Source organism: Periophthalmus magnuspinnatus, chromosome 3, assembly GCF_009829125.3.
Source record: "Periophthalmus magnuspinnatus isolate fPerMag1 chromosome 3, fPerMag1.2.pri, whole genome shotgun sequence".
NCBI lineage: Eukaryota > Metazoa > Chordata > Actinopteri > Gobiiformes > Gobiidae > Periophthalmus > Periophthalmus magnuspinnatus.
The window spans coordinates 18,503,186-18,525,441 of NC_047128.1; the positions used below are offsets into that span (position 1 = coordinate 18,503,186).

Sequence of the window (22,256 nt, forward strand, 5' to 3'; positions counted from 1 at the left end):
TTTATGAGGGGAAAAAACACCATCACATTTTTTTCCAATATGCATGAAACTTTAGAATTCCTTTTTGATGAGGAAGAAACACTACCAAAGTACATATACGCTCTTTTCTAACAAAACGCTCTTTTTTGCCTTGGACACATTGACAGTGTTCTCAGGTGAGATTTGAACCAGCTTCCATCTAAAGCCCATGACAGGGTGTATGTGACAGCTCGTCTCACTCTGGTGAATGCACTACTCACACATTGTACAGAGACAATAGAACGCATGAGATGTGAAATTCCACTCCTGCTGTGGGTGCTTTGTCTGTGAGCACGAGACATACCCATACTCCAGCGCTCCACAGGGATGAGCCATAACTGTACGGTCAACTCTGTCACTCACTATGTTACATGCAGAATACTTATTAAACTCACTTTTAATGTATTGACACTTTTCAGCTGATTCCCTCTGCTCTGTCAAATGCTCTGACCATAAAGACCTGAATTAGCTGGAAATACAACAAGTGAGGTGATTTTGGCTGTTAAACACGTCTTTCTCAGATTGTAGGATGGATCCAATGACACAAACAGATGCAGCAGGGTCTAGACTAGTAATAGGCCTAATAGTAGTAGTGAGTCAATTTGGCAAACAAAAGTAAAAACCTTTATGCAATGAACAAATGCATTGCAAAAAGTAGCAACATGAAACAAAAAATAAAGCAAAAATGTAAAAAACAAACAAACCAAAAACTGTCAAACCGAAGCTAAAAACTATATATATATATCTATTCTGGCCTCCTATGCTACTGAAATAGGAGTCCCACTTAGCATGAAAGCTATCCATCTTATCAATGTGTTTAAAAGAGGCGTTAAAAAGCAGTCTGTTTTCTAAGCTCTTTGTACCACTGAGTTATGGAGGGAGCAGAGGGAGACTAACTGAGAGGCAATCATTTCTGTCCTGCCATCAAAGTAGTGACCCATTCTGCTACATAAAAAAAAAAAAAAACATCCCCAAGGAAAGATGGGTAATGTATGGAATTTCAAAACTACAATCTGTTCCTCCAGTTTGAGGGATAGTTATTCAAACATCTTACTAATGTGATTTGTACGACAGCATATATTGTGATTATCTCAGATGGTGGGCAGTGGTGCAGCATGGTTAGCACTGCCGCCTCATAGCAAAAAGGTTCCGGGGCTAGGCCTGTCATGATAATTGCTATATCAAATTAAATATTTTGTTCAATACATGAAACCTGAAACTATATATTTTGGGGCTCAAAATTTATGTTGTGCACAGTTTCTTTGCAATAATAGTGAGATTCCTGTTATTTTGGTTGTAATATGATAAGATTTGAGCTGCAGGGGGTAGAATAAATCACTTCTATTGTTAAATATTAGTTCATTTTATTTGTTGGAGCTCATGTCTTTTAATAATACTGTTTATTAAAAAAAAAAAAAAAAAAAAAAAAAAAAAAAAAAAAAAAAGCTTCACTGGGATAGTCCTGCTTTATTGTTGTTGTGACAGAGAAAGCAGTTGCCCCAGTGACACTGCTGGACGGGTCAAATGCAGAAACAAATTTCCGTTGCTTATATAAGTGGTACTTTAAAGGTGAACTATGCAACTTTTTTGGTGGGGTGATTTTATTGCTCATTGCTCAAAGCATTCTTACTGTCAATGGCATCGCCTCTGCACAGATCTGACCTGCAATATGATGCTTGTTTCCATTTAGATACGATGCAATATTTCATGCAAAGTCAGTACATCTTCATGGTGAGAAGCAGATTTTGGATTCTCCACCCGAAATGTTACATTGTGCACTTTTAACCTTAACAGTACAAGAGAAGTCCAACTAATGAACTTTAAATTGGTTACTTTGATACACCATAATAAAACCACCACTGTTGCACATGACAATATTACAAAACAATCACTCACATTCGCTCATCTGACCACCACCGTCTGTGCCAAGTTTAGTTTCAAGTTGTTAGACCTGTTCTCGACAACAGCAAACACAATTCTACCATATTTTGAGCTCTGAGGTTAAGGACAATCTTCTGTGCGCTACTCTCAAAAATACGTCCACTGGGGTCCCTGGTGCCCTGGTGCACGCTGGCACTGCCCTCCCTCCCCCTGCCCCTGCTCCTGCTCTACCCCTGCTCCTGCCTGCTCTGAGTCCTGGAGATGGATGAGCTGGCTGCAGGTAGAGGCCATTTTGTGAGGCTCAAACAGGTCCATTTGTCACAGAGGAGACATGGCGCTGACCTGTGGCTCTAGCGCAGTCTGGACATTCTGGACATTAGCACTCTATTCATGGGTTTCAGCTTCCTGGTATAAGCGCCATTTAGAGGAGAATATTTAGTTTTGAACTGTTAATTCATATGGTCACATCACTCTGAAACCGATGGAGAATCAACAAACAGAAAGCACGTGGATCTTTATGTTCGACATGCCAACACACTGAACACACTACTTGTACTTGATTGGATTTATTTAAGTATTTAAGTATTTTGGTTACTTAAGTCTTGTGTAGCTCTTTTCCAGATTTTACCATTACTTGTATTATTCATTCACTCTGCACTCAGTATTGGTAATCTGCCATTACATCCACACATCTGCCCCTCCGACCACACTAATCACTCACGCACACCACTGTCATATTAAGAAATGTAGGTGAAGTGTTTTGCCTAAAGACACAACAACAGTTTTGACACCAGCGCCCCCCTATAGCACATGGTATTTCCAGCAGTCTCCCTTCCAAGTAAGCTAAGTAATCTACCCTTTCCATTGTAAATTTGCCAGGTGAGCCAAGAATACACCTTCAATACTTTGCAAACATGTGTAGTCTGGACTCCAGTTTTATCTCCCCTAGTTCATATATACGTGATTGACACGTGGATTAGACAATCAGGGTCCATCCATATCAACACTGCTCCAAATATGACTGCTTACGAGGAAAAAACAAAAGAAAAAGAAATCACAGGGGGTTGAAAAAGACTGGGGATTTCTGCTAAATCAATGAGTGAAACTTTAAGCTCTAAGTTTAATCTGAGGTGAGAGAAGTGTTGTTTGTGCGATAATTCTAAAAATCCCCAAATGTCAGGGCAAGTTTTGGAATTTGTGCCAAATTTCAGATCTTTGTGTTAAAGCAGTTTACAAAGCACAAAATGGAAAATAATAATTTACTAATGTTGAATACTAATTACCTGAAAACCATAATCAGGCGTAGGATTGTAGTGCAGAAAGCATGAGGACCTAAAAATACCTCATAGCCCATTGTTGATGTAGTGTAATGAGTCAGAGGCCAGGCAGCGCGCTCTATTTCCGCCCAAGCTTAAACCAAACTGACACCGGACTTTACACCCGCTCCTCTTATCCTACTCCTCCTCTCCTTATCCTCCTCTTCATCATCATCATCATCATCCTCTCCTCCTCTCACATACCCAGAGGAACACCCACAAGTCCCAAAAAACTATTTGTGATCTCTATTCACTCACATATTAAGATTCATACTAGAGCAGTGGTTCTTAACCTTGTTGGATGTACTGAACCCCACCGGTTTCATATGCACATTCACCGAACCCTTCTTTATTGAAATATATATATATATATATATATATATATATATATATATATATATATATATATATATATATATATATATATATATTTTTTTTTTTTTTTTTTTTTTCAAATTCAAGACATATGTATGTTTTACTGGTGCACAAAATGAATCATGCATTAACATCACTGTGTTCAAAGAATAAAACCAATACAACACATGAACTCACAACAAATTACATACATACCTTTTTACAAAGACATGACCTTTTTTAATACTACGACACTAAAATTATTTAAATTTTTAACCTTATGCATTTCAATAATGAACTTATTGTATTTGTGCTTTTTTTTTTTTTTTTACATTTTAACACACACCCATCACCTAATTTCCATTATGCTACAGGGTTGGCAACCTTTAACACGCAAAGAGTCATTTGGACCCAGTTTCCACGGAAAATAAAACACTGGGAGCCGCAAATACTTTTTGACATCTAAAATGAAGGTAACATTGTATATAATTATAATAATAATGTAATGGAATAATGTAGGTTTTATTTTCACGGACAAGCCTTCTACACGTGCCAGATAAATATGGCAAAAATAAGTTAAGTGCATAAAAAATACAACTCACCAAACCGCTGCATCAGAGGGAGCCTCGCACTTGTTTTTTTTGCGATGAGGTGGTCCCATCGAGGAGTGATGAGAGACAAGTTTCTTTCAAAAAAACTCTAAAGGTTTATCTTTTAATCCCAAGTGCTTAGTCTCCGTGTGCCAAAGCAGTTTTGAAGGTTTCATTGCCTCATTTGCTTTTCCCGCATATTACGCAGAGTGGACTCTGCGCGTGAGACTCACCTGTAGTGACAAACTCAGATTTTAAGTAGGACTTCTGGTGTTGTCTGTTAAATTTAGCTTCCTTTTTCTTGGTGGTTGTAGGCTCCTCTTCTGGCTCCTCAGTTGACCTTTTCCCCTTTGTTAAAAAGCTGTCCAAAGACTTTTGTTTTGGCTCATTTTCACTCACTTGTGGCTCTACTTTTGAGTGACGTGTCCGATGTATTTTACGTGAAACGTCATCGTGGAGACAAGAGCAGATCTATCACAGATATAATATACTTGTCACTACATCAAATAGTTTCTTCCTCTCTGCAGTTTGTCTCATGAACACTTTATAATATTTGCACAAAACTGGACACTTTATAACACCGGCCACTTTAATAAGTCATGTTTGCACTGTTGTTCTGATGCTGCTGTTGTATATATTTTCTACCTTTAAGTATTTTATTTGATTTTTAAGCATATCTTTTTTTTAACTTCATGCATGCCCTTATTTGTATTTGTATTTATTCAGTGTGTTTTATGTTGCACTTTATCACCAAAATAAGTTCCTAGTTTGTGAACTGTGTTCACAAACGATAGCAATAAAAGGATTCTGATTGTGAGATTTCTGTGGCGATTTCCTCTCAGGATTTTCATTATACATCTACGGACAAGCTTATTAGCGCGTCATGAGGGACGGGCAACAGTTACATCCTCCTGCTCCTGACCCCTGTCCGCACAGCGTCTGAAAACCAGGGCTGTGTCTATACGCAGGACTGTGAGCTGTGTCTGTGTCTGTGTCTGTGAGGCATTAGCAGTGTTTGTTTTTAACATTGTTCCGTGAGTGTGACGCTTATTTTGATCAACGAAAAATAAGAAAATATATTGTAAATATATCGTATTTTAATATTTCAAGAACACAATAATCTTCAAATTTAAAGTACAATAAAAAAGAACTAACACAAATAAAATACACTTCAATTAAACACTTGAAATTTATTTTCCCAAGCCACGCAGAGCCGCAGTATAAGGATGAAAGAGCCGCATGCGGCTCCGGAGCCGCGGATTGTCGACCCCTGTGCTAATGAATATTTACTGCAAATCAGTGTGACTTCTGCTGTTGCGTTTGAGATACCAGGTCAGAAACGCGTGGCTTCACCTTGGCAAGTGCCACTCTCATGTCATTTTCAAAGCAAAGTCTGTTCCTTTTCTTCGTTTTTATGTCGTTTTATGTTTTTATGCCGTTCAAACGGCTCATTTAAGTCAGGCAGGTACTTCGATAGACACATCAAAGGGTGCATTTCTTGAATTGGGCCAACGTCTGAAGACGCTCGCAGTCTGCTAATCATATGAGTCGGGTGCATATCTTGACCTCCGCCGAACCCCTGAGACTGACTCACCGAACCCCTAGGGTTCGATCGAACCCAGGTTAAGAACCACTGTACTAGAGTTATTAATGAACAACACATTTCAATCTCTAACCATCTAACCATCTTTGCCATGTTGCGTAAAACTTCTGTAAATTGCAATATCCATTAAAATTTCCCATACATGCTTCTTGGGGGGTTTGGTTTAACAAAAATATGAGATGTCCTATTGCTTCAACCCATGTTCATTCAGTAATCTTCCACACGCACCTATAATACTTTGCAATACTTTTTGAAACAATTCAACCAAAAACAAATATGACCATCCCTGCTCCATGTATAATGGGAGTATATTGGTGAATGTCTCTTTCTGGACATGCAGGGTCACAAAAAGGTCACACAAAAAGAAATAAGCCGTTGCCTACTTGTCCCCAAACAAAAACTAAAAAACATTAATACACTTTTTATGCCATTATACACCTGTAATATACTGTACTGTAGTCCTTACCAATCGGCATTCAAGTTGTGGAGGGCTCCTTGTGGCTGATGGACCTCTGTGTATTTTTCAGGCACCCTGTCTATGTCGGGAACTGATACTTGCAGAAATCAGCAAAAGATCTTAAAACTATCTGTATTATCTGACCATATATTTGACCCCAAGTACACTGACAAGATGAGAAAATACTAGTAAATTGTATATTTGTATGTAGAAGGGTCCATTGCATTTGTTGCTAATACAAATTCTGGTTGACAAAGACACCATCGACCAATTGGTTAACAAAATAACTAAAGGCTGTCAGCAGTAATCAGGTGTAAAGCTAATTTGTTGGAGAAAGACTTGGAGAAAATGGGATCATTTATGAAGCAATAAGAAAATGTTCTCTTAAAGTCCAAAATTAGGACAACGGGGAGATAAAATACGGCATGTGATGTGAAGTTAATATCATCTTCATCATCTACAGAATCTTACACTAACCTAAGCAATGTCTTACTGAGTGTCTTTAAATAACCTCCTTTGTCACATGGAGCGGCCATATGGAGAAGCCCCGATCCGGGCCACACGTGGTTCATGCCCACTTCAAGCCACTCAGAACTGCGTGCTGTGGTGTCATCTCCAACCTGAGCCTGCTGCAGTCAGAGGCCTGTGGATATGTGACCCAGCGTTTTAGTGTGAAAACAGTTTTTGGATCGCACCCCTCTCGCCCGCCGTAAGCTGTTATGTAAGCGCTAAGTGTGAGCTATCCTGGAGGGGGAGACTGGCTGTGCAGGTGTGAAGATAACTGTTACCTCCGTGAGTCAGGGGATAAGCAGGGTATGCTGATGCAAAAATGTGCCATGAGGATTGCCACGCACGAGCAACAGTGATGGAGCAAGTTATGGTGCCTATAGAGGTTCTAATGGGATTACGATGGACAGGTAGGGATACACGCGGTTAAGTTGAATAGATGAAGAGTATGAAAAACAAGTTTAAAGCTATATTTGTTGGATGAAAAGTGACAGTCGTAAACCTGAGGGTAAAAATTATGCTTGGGTACAGAGGAGGGCAGCATGTTTTGTAACTTCTGACTATGATCCAAGAAACAATGTAACTATTTATGTATCTATGCTCCAACATCTTGAATTGAAAACCCTTGAGGAACATCGAAATCATCAATGACTTGTCCTGATGTATACAATTATCAACCATCTCATAGCAGTGCCACTCACCCACCTCACTCCAGCTGACCACCAAACCAGATCTAATCATCCATACCAGTATAGGACCTCAAAACCCAACACGGCGCAGTATTAAAACTATTTTTCCACCCACTGTCTACCAAGTACTGGCCAAACTTAAAAGGTCCTATATAATGCAAAATTGATTCTTGTGAGATTTAAGCTATGGTAGAATGCCGTTACCTCATCAAAGAAATACCCAGAGTTGTGTTTTATTTCATTCACATGTTTAGGTAACCCTTTATTATTAGTTGGTTTACATCTCAAAAGCTCAAAATGAACCGTTCCACCTTCTAATGTAATGTAGTGGTAGTTTTCAACAGCTACCTTTAACCATTAGTTCAGTAGAGATGGTAAATTTCAGGGCAAAAATCACCCAAATAATTCTCACAGTGGGGCACCTGACATCACAAGGTGGAACAGAGTGTTTTCTGTTTGAGAAGATTTGAAACAAAACAAAACTCTAGGTATGTTTTTGATGAGGAAACATTATAACATAAATCAGAAAAATGCGTAATAGGTCTTTTAACATTGTGCACTCTCTCTCCTTTTATCAGCTGGACATCTGTTTGGAGTTTGCCAATTAATTAATCAGAACCAGGTATACAGTATACTGTATTTCATTATCATTGGGTTATGGTCGACTAAAGAAATTCTTGGTTGATTATTAGATGAAGAATGCCATGGGCACCCACTTTTCTAGACTAAAAGTGGGTGTGGTGTGGCATTAGCAAAAGCTCTTAAAATTATTACCATCTTGCACAAAACCTACTATGTATACAGAAATGTACTGGATGTCTGGTCATCCTTATAATTATAATTTAAAAAAAACAAAAAACATTTGCTCAACTAAAACATCATCAACCAATTAACCAAATAAACAACTATAGGATTACAACCCTACTTCCTGTCATGCACTCTCTCTTCCCTCCATCATCCTTCCATTTTAAAGGCTTCCACAGGCTCAAAACCTTTTCATCCACTATATTTGTCAGAGCAGTAGAGCCATTAGCCACCTAGACCTCTCCATCTGCTCTTCTTCACCATCAACAGTATGTCTAGCATTACAAAGGGAGTGCCAAAACCCTTTTTATTCAAAATACACTGCAGATGTGTCAGTGCTATTACACCATTGGTCCATTTAGAGAGTGCTGTTACACAATTGGTTCAGGCCTGTCAGTCATGTTACACTATTGGTTCATTTGGTCTGTACCGTTATACCACTGGTCCATATAGTTAGTTCCTTTATGCCATTAGTCTATTTAGTTTATAACTGACAGTTCTGTAACATACCGTAAATTTCGGACTACAGAGCGCACCTGATTAAAAGCCGCACCAGCTAAATTTGAAGAGAAAATCAATTTTGTACATATATAAGCCGCACCTGAATAAAAGCCGCAGGTTTTCATATTGTAACATGAGATATTTACACAGAAAGACGGTGCACTGACACGCTTTTTTTTAAACTGTGCCTGAAAATTGGAACCAACACGACAACAACACGGGATGAACACATCTGCAGGTTTAGAAAATAAAACTGCACCAAAACGGAAAATCTGCTTTTATTTCCTCTGAAAACTTTTGTCGTCTTTTACATTGACCAAGTTGGATTCATTGATGTCGAGCTTACGTGCAGTGGCTCTATTTCAGGAGTCTGCAACCCGCGGCTCCGGAGCCGTATGCGCCTCTTTCAGCCTCATACTGCGGCTCTGCGTGGCTGAAGTGTATTTTATTTGTGTTAGTTCTTTTTTGTTGTAGTTTAAATTGGAAGATTATTATGATCTTAAAATAAAATTATATTTTCTTATTTTTCGTTGCTCAAAATAAGCGTCACACTCGCGGAACAATGTTCAAAACAAACACCGCTCACGTCTCACGTCTCACAGACACAGACACAGACACAGCTCACAGTCCTGCGTAAAGAGCCCTGATTTTCAGACGCTGTGCGCACAGGGGTCAGGAGCAACTTTGGCCCGTCCCTAATGACGCACTAATAAGCTCGTCCATAGATGTATCATGAAAATCCTGCTGGAAATCGCCACAGAAATCTATTTGATGTAGTAGCAAGTTTATTATCTGCTCTTGTCTCCGCGGTGACGTATCACGTATAACACATCAGACACGACGCACAAAAGTAGAGCCACAAGCAAGTGAAAATGAGCCAAAACAAAAGTCTTTGGAGAGCTTTTAACAAAGGGGAAAAGGACAACTGAGGAGCCAGAAGAGGAGACTACACCTCCAAGAAAAAGAAAGATAAATTTAACAGACAATGCCTACTTAAAACCTGGGTTTGTCGCTGCAGGTGACTCACGCGCACAGTCCGCTCTGCGTAACATACGGGAAAAGCAAATAAGGCAATGAAACCTTCAAAACTGCTTTGGCATATGGAGAATAAGCACCTGGGATTAAACGATACGCCTTTAGAGTTTTTGAAAGAAACTGCGGAGCAGAGTAGACATAATCACATAATCAGCGCAGGGCTCCCTCTGATGCAGCGGTTTGGTGAGTTGTATTTTTTTAATGCACTTAAGTTGTTTTTGCCATATTTATCTGCCACGTGTAGAAGGCTTGTCCGTGAAAATAAAACCCAGGGGCCGTTATCCAGTAAAAAATCCATAAATAAGCCGCACTGCTGTACAAGCCGCAGGGTTCAAAGCGTGGAAAAAAAGTAGCGGCTTATAATCCGAAATTTACGGTAATTGTTCCTTTACCGCTAGTGCTGTTTCACCATTGGTCCATTTGGTCAGTTCTGTTATGCCATTGGTCTATATGGTTACTACCATTACATCACTGTTCCCTAACCATGTTATGTTATTGGTCCAATTGTCAGTGCTGTAATGTCACTGGTCCATAACGTAATTGGCCCATAACTGTCAGGGCTGTTGCACTATTGGTCGATAAATGCTAGGGCTCGTCCAATGAGGCTAATTTGGTCTTCCGAAAATTTATTCCAATAGATAATTTTGTCAGAACAAAGATTTGTTTGTTTTTATACTTGACAGTTTCGACTGCTCACTCACAGTCAACCTCAGAGTCACGACTTCTGCTGTACAGTATCCCATGTGTGTGAGAGTAAAAAAGCCCCCCTCATTCCAGAGTACAGTCCTGTGGGCATATTTCCTTATTTTGATTGCCTACTTCCACCGGTAGCAAGACAGCGGCCAAAACCTGCCAAACGTCACAGCAACATCATATGATCACCCTCAACAATTCTGTGAGTGAGCAGTCGAAACTGTCAAGTATGAAAACAAACTAAACTTTGGACTGAATAAATAATCTATGGGAAATGCCAGGGCTGTTCCATCATTAGTCCCTATATGCACATAGAAAGATAATATTATTTACTTATTCTGGTAAGGCCTTGCTCCTCAAAGCAGTCTGCTTTCGTGGGAGTTCCATTTCACACTTGTCTGTCTCTGAGTGAATTCAGAGCATCTGCATTTTAATGTGATCCATTGAATACACTGGATGCATAAGTAGGCAAATAATATTGTGTGCATAGCTTTGCACAGTGAACGTGTTCATCATCATCACTGCACTGTAAGCTCTTGTAGTTCTCACACAAGTTTTAGTGGCTTAAGTTTTATAAATGAGTTATTGTAGAAACAGATCTGAACTGAAACTGAACTGAACAGAACTGAAAAAGCATCTTGGATGAGATGTGATATATTTAAAAGATAGAATGTTTTTAGTCTGAAAAATAACTATTTTAATTTGCCTATGTTGACATGCATACCAAAAAAAGCTGATCATTATCTTATTACTGGAGTTATCAGATTATTGAAATGTCATGTAAACAGTTGCATCTGATGTGAGTAATGTGATGTCTTTCTGATTGTTCAAACCTGTGCAGATTTTGACCAGGAAAATCATGCAAAAAGGGCAAACTAAAGTGATCAAAACTCTGATTTAATTACCAGTTACCTGATTGTTGTAGTTATCTGATTTTACTGGTCATGTAAATGTACCCATCTCTTCATTCGAAAATGTTTAAACAATAATAATGAACATATGAAACCAACCAAAACTTTAAAAGGACCGGAGGACACCAACTTCATGAGGAGACAATATCACCATGGCTTGTTATGGTGTGCGCTCATTAATCAAAGGCCTGTTGGAGTGTCTCCTTAGAAATACTCCAAGATAAACGCTGTCTTCTGTGCGCCATTTTGGCCTGCGTCCATCGACAGTATTTTACGCACGATTACGCACGCCTCATAATGCGTCATGCTTTAATGGACAGGCCGTGTCAGGCTTGGAAATAGCCGCTATAAATAACACGTAGCATGGTTATTAGTGGTAGTGTATCGATGAATATGTCTTGAGTCACGTTTCCGAGCGCAATGCAATAGACACAGTGACATGCAAAAGACAGTGGAGGAAGACGGGGCCTACCTTGGAAGACATCCACATCCCGCGGTTCCTCTGAGCTCGGAGATAATCATAGTCCTCTGGAGAAAAAAAGAATTGTGCACGAGGTCCAGCGGGCGGGAGAGGAAGCTGCTTGTAAACTCCCGGACAGTTCCACAACAACAACAGGGTCCTTTTAGCTGTAGCTTTCCGTCTGCTTCTGCGTAAAGGGATACTGTCAGTTTGAGGTGGTGTCAGAGACACAGCGAAGGGAAAGGGTCCACTTTGTTCGTGTACAAAAGCTGGCAGGACAAGTCGTTTCTCCGGATTTATTCCTGTGCTTAGCTCTCGTGGGGTCAACAGGCTGCTCCGGCCCGTTGTAAAAACAGATTAGAAATCATTCAAGCCCTCGTGTGCTAATGACTGCTGTACGCTGCTGTATCTTAAAGGATCTTTGTGAATACTAAGATATAGATCTATAACAAAAGAAAGTCCACCCGCCTCCCTGCAGACCGATAAAGCGCCCCTATCACACTTGAAGATTCTTTTGAAGACTCTTCGGAAGTGTTCTGACTGAAGTGGTGCCTACAGTTTCTGTCTCTAAAAACAAAACAATAAATCTACCAAACCCCGATAAACGACATTAGTGCAAACAAATGTGACGTTATTGCATAACAACCAACTGCGAGACGCTCTCTGCTCTTCTCTTATTGACACATGGCACTGCTAAAGTGCGAATGCATAGCCTGTCCTTTCCTAAATGTGGTTTTGGGGGTCAGATTTGGAAGCCCGATGTTTTAATTACATTTATTGGCAAAATAAAGTCTAGAAGGGGAGACCGTGGTCAAGGTACTGCGCCACAGGAGGGAAACTGTCAGGGCTCTGGCGCGTGCGTAATACGTGGGCACGGCCCGACTACAACTGTCACATGAAGTGCACGTGCCAAATGTGTACTTATTATGTCTCTCTTTCAACAGAGAAATATTTATGTCAAAGAATCGCATTTAAGTGCTTTCTGTCCACTACACATTTGCCGAATAATTGTGCACTCCAAATATGCATTTTTGTCTTTCAGTTGCGTCATTTCCAATGTGCACATTTTATTATTATAATAACATTATATAAAGTAGTTATAATCTAATTAATTATATTTTTAACATTTGTTCTTTCCAAATTTTTCCATTACCTATTATCGTGGCTAGTTGAAGACGTGAAGCAACATGATGCGTGCGTAAAGCGTGTCCTAATGTGACCACCTGCTTCAGGGGATTCATAATAATTGAATTTTGGGATTTGCAGTATCATACCATAGCTTATTTCATTTAATCTTACTTTGTGTTACTGTAACTATGTGTCTATATCAATTATATTTTTCTATTTTGATGAATGACGCGTGCGTAAAGTCTTAATATGTCCAACTTGTGCTGTGTTGTGGGGGCTTTTCTGAACAAAATACAAAAAGGGCAATAGTAACGATGTGCTTTTGGTTCTGGAAGGAATTTCTGAATAGAATTTGAAACAGCAGTGCGCCTGATCCAACCCAATTCTCCTTGGCGGGTATGGAGTGTATATGACGCGTGCGTAAAACGTGCCCTACGTGTCCACCTGCTGCTGAATCGGTACGAGGCTAGTTCTGTGAGACAAAAATAAAAAGTGGGGCAGCCTTCCTTGTGTGTCACACATCAGTCTGAATAGATTTGGAGATGGTGCTGTTTTTCCTGCTGATGTCCGTGCCATTGCCTTTGCTGGGGCTCTTGTCCAGGCCACATAGCGACTCCGTGACTCCCTCCTCCATCTCCATGTACTCCGCTTTGTCCCCTAATGACGAGCCCGAGGGAGAGCCTTTAAACTTCCGCAGAAAATCCGGAAAGTAGGGACACCCCGGGGGCATGCTCTCCACCACGGGCGACTGGTCCTCGTTGTCGGTTTCTCGGTGATAGAAGTAGTTAAAGTTGGAGACGATGACTGGCACCGGTAACGCGATGGTTAACACTCCAGCTATGGCGCACAGCGAGCCCACTATCTTCCCCCCGACAGTGATTGGCTTCATGTCGCCGTAACCCACCGTTGTCATGGTAACAACAGCCCACCAAAAGGCGTCAGGGATGCTCGTGAATTGTGACGTGGGCTCGTCCGCTTCTGCAAAATAAACTGCGCTGGAGAAGAGGATGACTCCAATGACCAGGAAAAAAATGAGCAGTGCCAGTTCTCTCATGCTCGCGCGTAAAGTGTGTCCCAGGATTTGGAGACCCTTTGAGTGCCGGGACAGTTTGAAAATCCTGAAAACGCGCACAAGTCTGATTATTCTCAGTATAGCGAAACTCATAGCCTGCTGTCCGTTACCTTGGTGCTGCGCTAGGTCCGTGCCAAGTGTGATAAAATAAGGCAAAATGGACACTATGTCTATGGAGTTCATGATGTTTTTAAAGAATGCCGGTTTGCTGGGACTCGCAAAGAAGCGCACAATGATCTCAAAGGAGAACCAGATGATGCACACGGTCTCCACAATGAAGAAGGGGTCGTTGAAGGGGGTGAACCCGGGGTCGGGCTGGGAAGAGTTCGCGCGCGGCTGGAGGTATTCTTTCTCGTCCCTGAACTCCGGCAAAGTTTCCAAACAGAATATGACAATAGAGATGACGATAACTAAAACCGACACCACGGCGATGCCCCGGGCCGGACTGGAGCTCTCCGGATACTCGAACAGGAGCCAGACCTGCCGCTTAAACTCGTCCTCTGGAAGCGGCTTCTCCTCCTCTTTGACAAAACCCTCATCTTCCCGAAACTTCATGATAGCCTCCTCTCCCAGCTCATAAAACTTTACCTCCTCGGAGAAGATGTCAAAGGGGACATTAACCGGTCTTTTTAAGCGTCCTCCTGACTGATAATAATAGAGAATGGCATCAAAGCTGGGTCTATTCCTGTCAAAAAAGTACTCGTTCCTCAGTGGGTCAAAGTACCGGATCCGTTTGTCCGGGTCTCCCAGGAGAGTGTCGGGGAACTGTGTGAGAGTTTTGAGCTGAGTTTCAAACCTGAGACCAGACACGTTGATGACCACGCGTTCGCAGCAGCAGCCACAGTCCCCGTACACGCTCTCGTACCCGGACTGTGGTCTCCGGTCCGACACGCTGTCGTCCTCGTCTTCCATGTTGCACACAAAGCTCCTGAGTCTTCTCCTGCCGCTGTGATCCTCCTCGGGCTCCCGGTCCTCCTCTTCTCCCTCCTCCCCCTCCTCCTCGCCCTCCCCCTCCTCCTCCTCCTCCTCCTCTTGGATCATGACGTCCTCCTCGGACCCGAGCAGCGCCAGTTCTGAGTGCCGCAGGTCTCCACCAAGTCTCCAGCGCCCCGTGCCGCCGCTGCCGCGCTGTTTCCTTCCCGCTCTGTGCAGCTCTGAGGAGGAGGGGCGCGCGGAGGAGGCGGTGCGATGTTGGCGGTTGTTAAGGTGATGCGCGCCCGCGGAGGAGGACGCGGCAGAGGAGGCGGAAGCGGCAGCGGCAGATCCTTCACCACCTCCACCGCTCAAGGCGCCGCCTTCAGAAGCCGCAGCTTGAGCCGCTGCTGCCGCACGCGAATGCCGCTCCCGCTCGCGCTCTCTTTCACGAGCACGGGCCTGGGCGTAGCCGTAGGGCAGGTGGCTGTCCGCGCCGACCATCGCGAACTCCATGGCTGCTGAGGCTGTGAGTGTCGCTGCTACAGCTGGAGAGACTGCCTGGTTACCAAGGCAACGCGCACGCGGGCGGCAGCATCAGTGAAGAGGGAGAAAACAGCACGGATCATGCTGCCGCCACACGACAGCGAGTCTGATCGAGACAAGGCCAAATATTCAACTGTACACTGCCACACTGAGTTGTCCCATTTTAAAACTGAGGATCAGGGGCAAAGAAGGAGGACGGGGCGTAAGAATGCCCTCGCACGGGCAGACAAAACAGGATAATCAGTGTTTAGGAGGCCCTGCAATTATGGTCCCCACTTTCTCTGTCTCAAAGAGGCTGGATTTGTAACTCTTATAACTGTGTATACGTCATGTTATGACCAGCGCAGACTCAATATAAGATCTGACCCCAGCACGTGAGTGGTGAGGCGTGGAGTGCCATGTTGAAAATGTTTCTCTTATAAGAGTACAGACTCCTCCAGTGGGGCTCAGACCTTACAGCATCACTCCTTTTACGCGATTCGTTATTCCATTTCACACACGGTGCAGGTACTTTGTAATCCAAATATGATCACAAAAGCGCCACTCGCTGTTGATGGTTTAAGTCTAGTTCCATTTTAATATCCGCGTAATGTGGTCCAAACTGTTGTAAAAATAGCAAACACGAAGCTCCTCCAGCCCAAATCCAATTTATGACAAAGCCTGCCTGGCGCACTGAGGGCTGCTGTCCGCGCGTAAAAGCCAAAGTTGCAGGTTTTATAATCCAACCAATCAGGCGTGAGGACTACCCGCACACCTCAGCCACGACTTGGTCAGCTCTGTGTTTAGGCCTTTTATGACATCACTAAATTAGAAACAATAACAGATAGACATTTCAAGTTATTCACACGCTCCGAATAGCACGCGCCCTTCGCTGTCTCCTTAGCGCACATCAGGTGGTCAATACATCCAGGCTATTCCAAAGGCGTAAATCCCGGTTGCCATTTTAAACATTAAAATAGGAGGGGGGTGACTGTATCTTTGGCGCTTCAGTCGGTTCCTTTTGCCTGACAGAGAGAGAGAGAAAGAGAAAACAGATTAGAATACAATGGATACGACGAATTGGTCTTGTTTTAGAATGCCATAAACAAAAGTGACACAAACTTCAGCGTTAACAGCGCCATCCATCACAATTCGGTAGTTCTAATTATCAGAATGGCGTGTGAGGGATCGATAATGTAACTCCAGGTCGCGTTCGGGGCGTAACAGGCGTTAATTTATAGCGTTCGGCTTACTTACAGGTGGAAAGCAGCCAGAGCCTTCTTCTAGTTGGAGGTAGGTTAAAATTATGGAGCTGTGTATATACGCCGAGCCCCAAAATCTCCTCTCCTCCTCCTCCCCTCTCTCTCTCTCCCTTCGCCGTATCCAAGGAAGAAGGATGCACTCAAATCTGACGCACTTTCTCCCATGCAGGCGAACGCAGGGAGGGCACTTTCGGTTTTTCTGGCTCCCCAAGCCGATGTCCCTGCGTGTCTCGTCGTCTGGTCTGGTCTACATATATATATATACTCCCCCGATTCAACAGTGCCACCCGAGTCTGCGTCTTCCCTGCTGCAGCCAGCCCCCCAATCAGAACAGGTCTGTGGTGTTGGAGAGGAGAGATGCCGGAGGATCGAAGGAGTGCAGGTGCGTGCCAGTATCCGTGGGAGAGGCGAGGAGAGTCGGGGAAAAGTTTAGGCCGATGAGAGCGCCCAGAGGAAGGGTAGAGTACGCGCTTGGGTGTCACGACAGTCCCTACCTGCCTACCGCTACACCGCTACACTCCCAGAGCCGTGGTGGTGGTGATGATGCCCTCCCATTGTGGTGGTTGTGGTGGTGGTGGAGCTGGGTGATGGAGAAGAGTGGAGAGAGAGTGTGTGGCGTGTGGAGTCTGCTGCGGTGCGTTAAGGCGGTGCGCGGGCGACACCCAGTGGAGGTTTTGTAGGTACTGCAGGCGCGCTCTGCTGCAGGTTCTGGATACAAGTGGCTCTGCTCTGGGGACAAAGTGCCCTTTTCTGCAATAAAATATCTGCCTCAGTCTGAATTCGTGTAATGAACGTAAAGCTATAATGAACAAAGCTTGCAGTGGTATTCTTTTGTAGTTTATCACCAAACAAAATGAGTGAAGACTTAAGATTATATAAACTATAGACCTGTCAGGATAATTACTGTATCAACTTACCGTATAATACATGAGATGGTATATGTTTTTGTTCTTTGTTATTATGTTGTAACATAATCAGTAATCTGTTATTTTTATGTACTACGATAAGATTTGCGTTGTAGAGGATTCGATGACTTAACTCAAAACATGTAGTTATCAGATTCTAAAATGTCATAATGTCATAATTGCAGATGGAAGAAATAGGCAGTTTTCCCAGTTTATTACATTGTACTTTGCCGTGAAATATGCAGAAGGTAAATGCACAAATGTTGATACTGATATTTGCTGTTATTAAAAACTCACTGAATTACAACAAAAATGCATTTGAACAGTTTTCATTTAGCTGCCCACATCTGTATTAAATATTATTGGTCTTTAAAATGTTGTGATGTCATCTAGTCCTGACTAATCCTATCTTAAGAACTGGAGATGGGTCCCCAGGCGCGACACTCCGGCATTGAAGGATGGGTCAAATGCAGAGGACAAATTTCTCCACGGGGACAATTACCTTATAGATACAAACTAACTAGTGTGTCATTTTGCTTTTTATCTATTTGACTTTTTTGCAACATTTTCTATGAGATTTTTGAGATTTTTTTGTTTTGTTTTTAAAATTTGTCGTCTGTTGACAGGAGTCTCAAGAGCTATCATTCATTTTCATCACCAGCAATCTTTAAAAATGTACTGTGTAACTTTTCTGTTCTTGCCTCCACTGAGATGTGTTATCTCTGCAAGTGAAGACACCAGGCTGAATTACAGGCCAGATCTGTGGAGAGGCGAGCCCGCTTAGTAAGAATGTATGTTTTTATAATGTATTTGAGGAATACAAACACGTGCTAGAAATATAGATATGGTACTCTTAATACTATAGGCTACACAGTGTATGTTTAATACTATGGCACATTATTTGTACGTTTAAAGATAACAATAAAGTTATGATGATAGTTTTGTGATGTAACGTGAAAACATTTATAGTCAACAGACAAAATGATCTTAATTTGTGTCTTTAGAGCTGGGTAGTACTCAATTAGCCTACATTTACTTAGTTACATTTACTTGAGTAACTTTTTAAAGAATGTTTACTTTTCTAGCAGCATAGTTTTACTCCTACTTAAGCATTTTTTTTCTTTTCAGTTTTGGTCACTCTTCGAACTATGAGTAAGTCTACAAGTGACAAAAGCTTTATGTTGACAATATGAAACGATTTGAACATTTGTGTTTCTGGCATCGCTCCTTCAGATATAATTTAGTTTCTTATTTTTATGTTACGTCTTTTGAAAATAGCCAATTTTGTGCATCTTTTACTGTTTTGTTCTTCAAATTACATTAACTTAAAATTATAAATCAGATGTAACAATCCAACAGTTACTCTTACTTGAGTTGTTTTCCCTTTTTTTTCCTTTTACTTGAGTATTTCTTGGACTACTACTACTACTACTTGAGTAATATTATTTTGAAGCAATAATAATAATAATAATACACTTACTTGAGTACATTTTTTTTTTTTTTACTTGAGTACAATTTGTAGCTATTCTGCCCCCCTCTACATGTCTTGGTCTGTACTAAACGGTTTGCCAGGTTTGGACAAATTGAGCATTGTAATCCTCCAGCTGAATGTGCAGTTAAAAAGACAAAGGAGCACTTCTGAATACCACCTGTTGACATCATGAGGTGGAGTGAGCAGTTTGAGCAGTAAAGAGAGAGGTAATACAAAAAAAAAATCATGAAATCAGTCTAATTTACACAATTGTTATCATTTGACAAATAGCCTAATAAATGTTACACTTGTTTTCTTAAACAAAATAATGTCTGCATTTGTATATCGATGAAAAAAGAAAGGAAAAAAAATAAAAGAAAACTAAAAACCTGCCACTTAACTGATGTAAAACTACGATAAATATTTACCAATGGTGTTATCTCACCAAACCAACTCATAATTAGGAAGACGTGCCAACTTCTCATGCACTTTAAAGGCATCTAAAAACAACACAGCATAAAAACAAGTTACTGTAAATATTTAAAGGTGCAATATGTAACTTTTCTGACAGACCAAGCAGTTTGTCACTTGCTGTCTCCATGGAGATGACATTTCTTTGCCTAAAATGCTGCCCAGTATGGAATTAAACATATTTATATGCACGGGGAGACACTACCAGGCCAAATTACAGGTCAAATCTGTGGAGAGGCAACCCCGCTCACAGTAAGGATGCATGTTTTTAAATGAAAGATAGGTTTAATGCCATAATGCGGAACATTCCATCAGAAAAGTTACGTAGTGCACCTTTAATATAGTCTTTGATATGAGTATTTTTTTTCAAATCCTTGTCTGAATAGCCTCCAGCACCCACGCCCCATGTTAAAGCATCATTGGATTACTATTGCAAACATAGGCCTGTAAAGTCCCTAGACCCAGGCTAAGTCCCGGTCTTAGTCCCGGTCTCAGCGCTCTTTGTTCCTTTAGCCTCTGATTAGGAGGACACGTGCTCTTCATCGTAATGCCCTTGTGAAGTGATGACACACACCTACACCAATGTTGGATTTCCAGACTTTTTGAGGCCATTACATTTACTTACATTCATTTCCCGGAGACTGATCCTAATCGTAACCATAGTAATTACTTTCCTAACCTTAACCTACCCCATATGTGAACTTTAAACCATGTTATTTATCTAGTAATAATAGGGGAATTAGGGGTCTATTTTTTCTCTCTATTAGGGACATGATGTGGTCTCCGTGAGGGCAGTGTGTATACAGATTTTTGTCCCCACAGTGTGAGAAATATTCGCCCACACACACGCACACACACACGCGCGCACACATACGCACACACACGCACACACATACACAGAGGACCGCCGCTGCACCTGCTGGAAACTGCCTAAACCGTGCCATAATCCCTTCATCCTGCCTCATAAACGAGAGAGGGGAGAGAAGAGAGTGAGCTGGTGAGAGAAAGAGAGAGAGAGAGAGAGAGAGAGGAGGGAAAAGAGGGGTGGGTGGGAGAAGAGAGAGGAGGGAAGAGGGTACGAGAGGGTAAGAGAAGAGAGAGAGACAGAGGAGACGAGAGGGGGAGAGAGGAGGGGGGATAAGAGAGAAAGAGAGAGGGTAAAAAAGAGAGTGGGTGAAAGGGCGAGGGGAAAAGAGAGAGGGAGACAGAAGTTAGAGAGGGGATATTAGAGAGTGGAGGGGAGAGGGTACGAGAGGGTGAGAGAAGAGAGAGACAGAGGAGAAGGGAGGGGGAGAGAGAAGCGAGGATAGAGTTAAGAGAGAAAGAGAGGGGAGAAAAGAGAGTTTGTGAGAGGGTGAGGGGAAAAGAGAGAGGGAGACAGAAGATAGAGAGGGGATATGAGAGAGAGGAGGGGAGAGGGTACAAGAGGGTGAGAGAAGAGAGAGACAGAGGAGAAGATAGGGGGAGAGAGGAGTGAGGATAGAGTTAAGAAAGAAAGAGATGGGAGAAAAGAGAGTGGGTGAGAGGGCGAGAGGAAAAGAGAGAGGGAGACAGAAGATAGAGAGGAGATATGAGAGAGAGGAGGGGAGAGGGTACGAGAGGGTGAGAGAAGAGAGAGAGACAGAGAAGACGAGAGAGGGAGAGAGGAGGGGGGGAGAGAGATAAGAGAGAAAGAGAGGGGAGAAAAAAGAGTGGGTGAAAGGGTGAGGGGAAAAGAGAGAGGGAGACAGAAGATAGAGAGAGGATATGAGAGAGAGGAGGGGAGAGGGTACGAGAGGGTGAGAGAAGAGAGAGACAGAGGAGAAGAGAGGGGGAGAGAGGAGCGAGGATAGAGTTAAGAAAGAGAGGGGAGAAAAGAGAGTGGGTGAGAGTCCGAGGGGAAAAGAGAGAGGGAGACAGAAGATAGAGAGGGGATATGAGAGAGAGGAGAGAAGAGAACAGACAGGGGGCTGAGAGGGTGAGAGAGGAGGGAGAGAGGAGAGGGGGTGGGAGAAAGAGAGGGGAGAAGTGGGGTGAGAGGGGAGAGAAAGGGAAAGAGAGATAGAGCAGGGAGAGGAGGAGAGAGATTGACACCAAATTTGGCACTGTGCTGTTCGCGTTTGATCCTGTTATGCCTGGATGCTTTAGGCTCACACACTCCGGTCAGAGAGTAACAAGTGTTTATGAAGACCACATGCAAATCATAGCATCACATATCATCAGAAATATGTAGTACAGTGGAGTTTTTTGTTGTTTTTTTAATACTTTATGGGAAATGTATTGCACTCACCTCGAGATCTTTGAGCTAGGATCTTCGTCTCTCTTTGTCTCTTTATGAGAACGGCAAGAAAAAGGTTATTTGTAGCGCATAATTTGTACATAAATGTTATTCAGAGGGCTTTACGGAATACAGAGTCCTCCAGCTCAATTTTAAACACGTGAACCCAATCTATACATGTAAGTCTATGACAAAATAATTAGCAGCAAACACTGCCAAAAGAGTTTTAAGATAGTTTGAAAAAATACAAAATGTGATAAATACAAGCATTCACGGTCCTATTTCGTTTTTGGTTTTTGACAAAAACTGTGAGAGTGACTAGCTGGAAAACTGTTAACTAACTTGTGACTGTAATTTTATGTGCGAGAGATTTGTTTAACAGCACAGATCAGCTCACCTGTTGTTTTTTTCCTGCTAAATCAGTTCTTTATGGT

The 22,256-nt window shown here is 42.2% G+C and overlaps 1 protein-coding gene across 2 annotated transcripts; it reads right to left on the reverse strand.

The window, feature by feature from the left end:
* Positions 1-13,461: 13,461 nt before the first annotated feature.
* On the reverse strand, positions 13,462-16,051 carry kcna4 (potassium voltage-gated channel, shaker-related subfamily, member 4). 2 transcript variants are annotated; one of them, XM_033986711.2, is made up of 2 exons: positions 16,024-16,051; positions 13,462-14,849 (listed from the first exon to the last, which is right to left on the reverse strand). In XM_033986711.2, the coding sequence occupies exons 1-2, from the start codon at positions 16,049-16,051 to the stop codon at positions 13,462-13,464; spliced, it is 1,416 nt and encodes a 471-aa protein (XP_033842602.1). The 2 variants fall into 2 exon arrangements, with proteins under 2 accessions (XP_033842602.1, XP_033842594.1); XM_033986703.2 differs by lacking the exon at positions 16,024-16,051 and having other exon boundaries at positions 13,462-15,447.
* Positions 16,052-22,256: the final 6,205 nt, after the last annotated feature.

Coding starts and splice junctions, on each gene's coding strand:
- kcna4 (XM_033986703.2), bottom strand. CDS start 15,447: ATGGAGTTCGCGATGGTCGGCGCGGACAGCCACCTGCCCTACGGCTAC.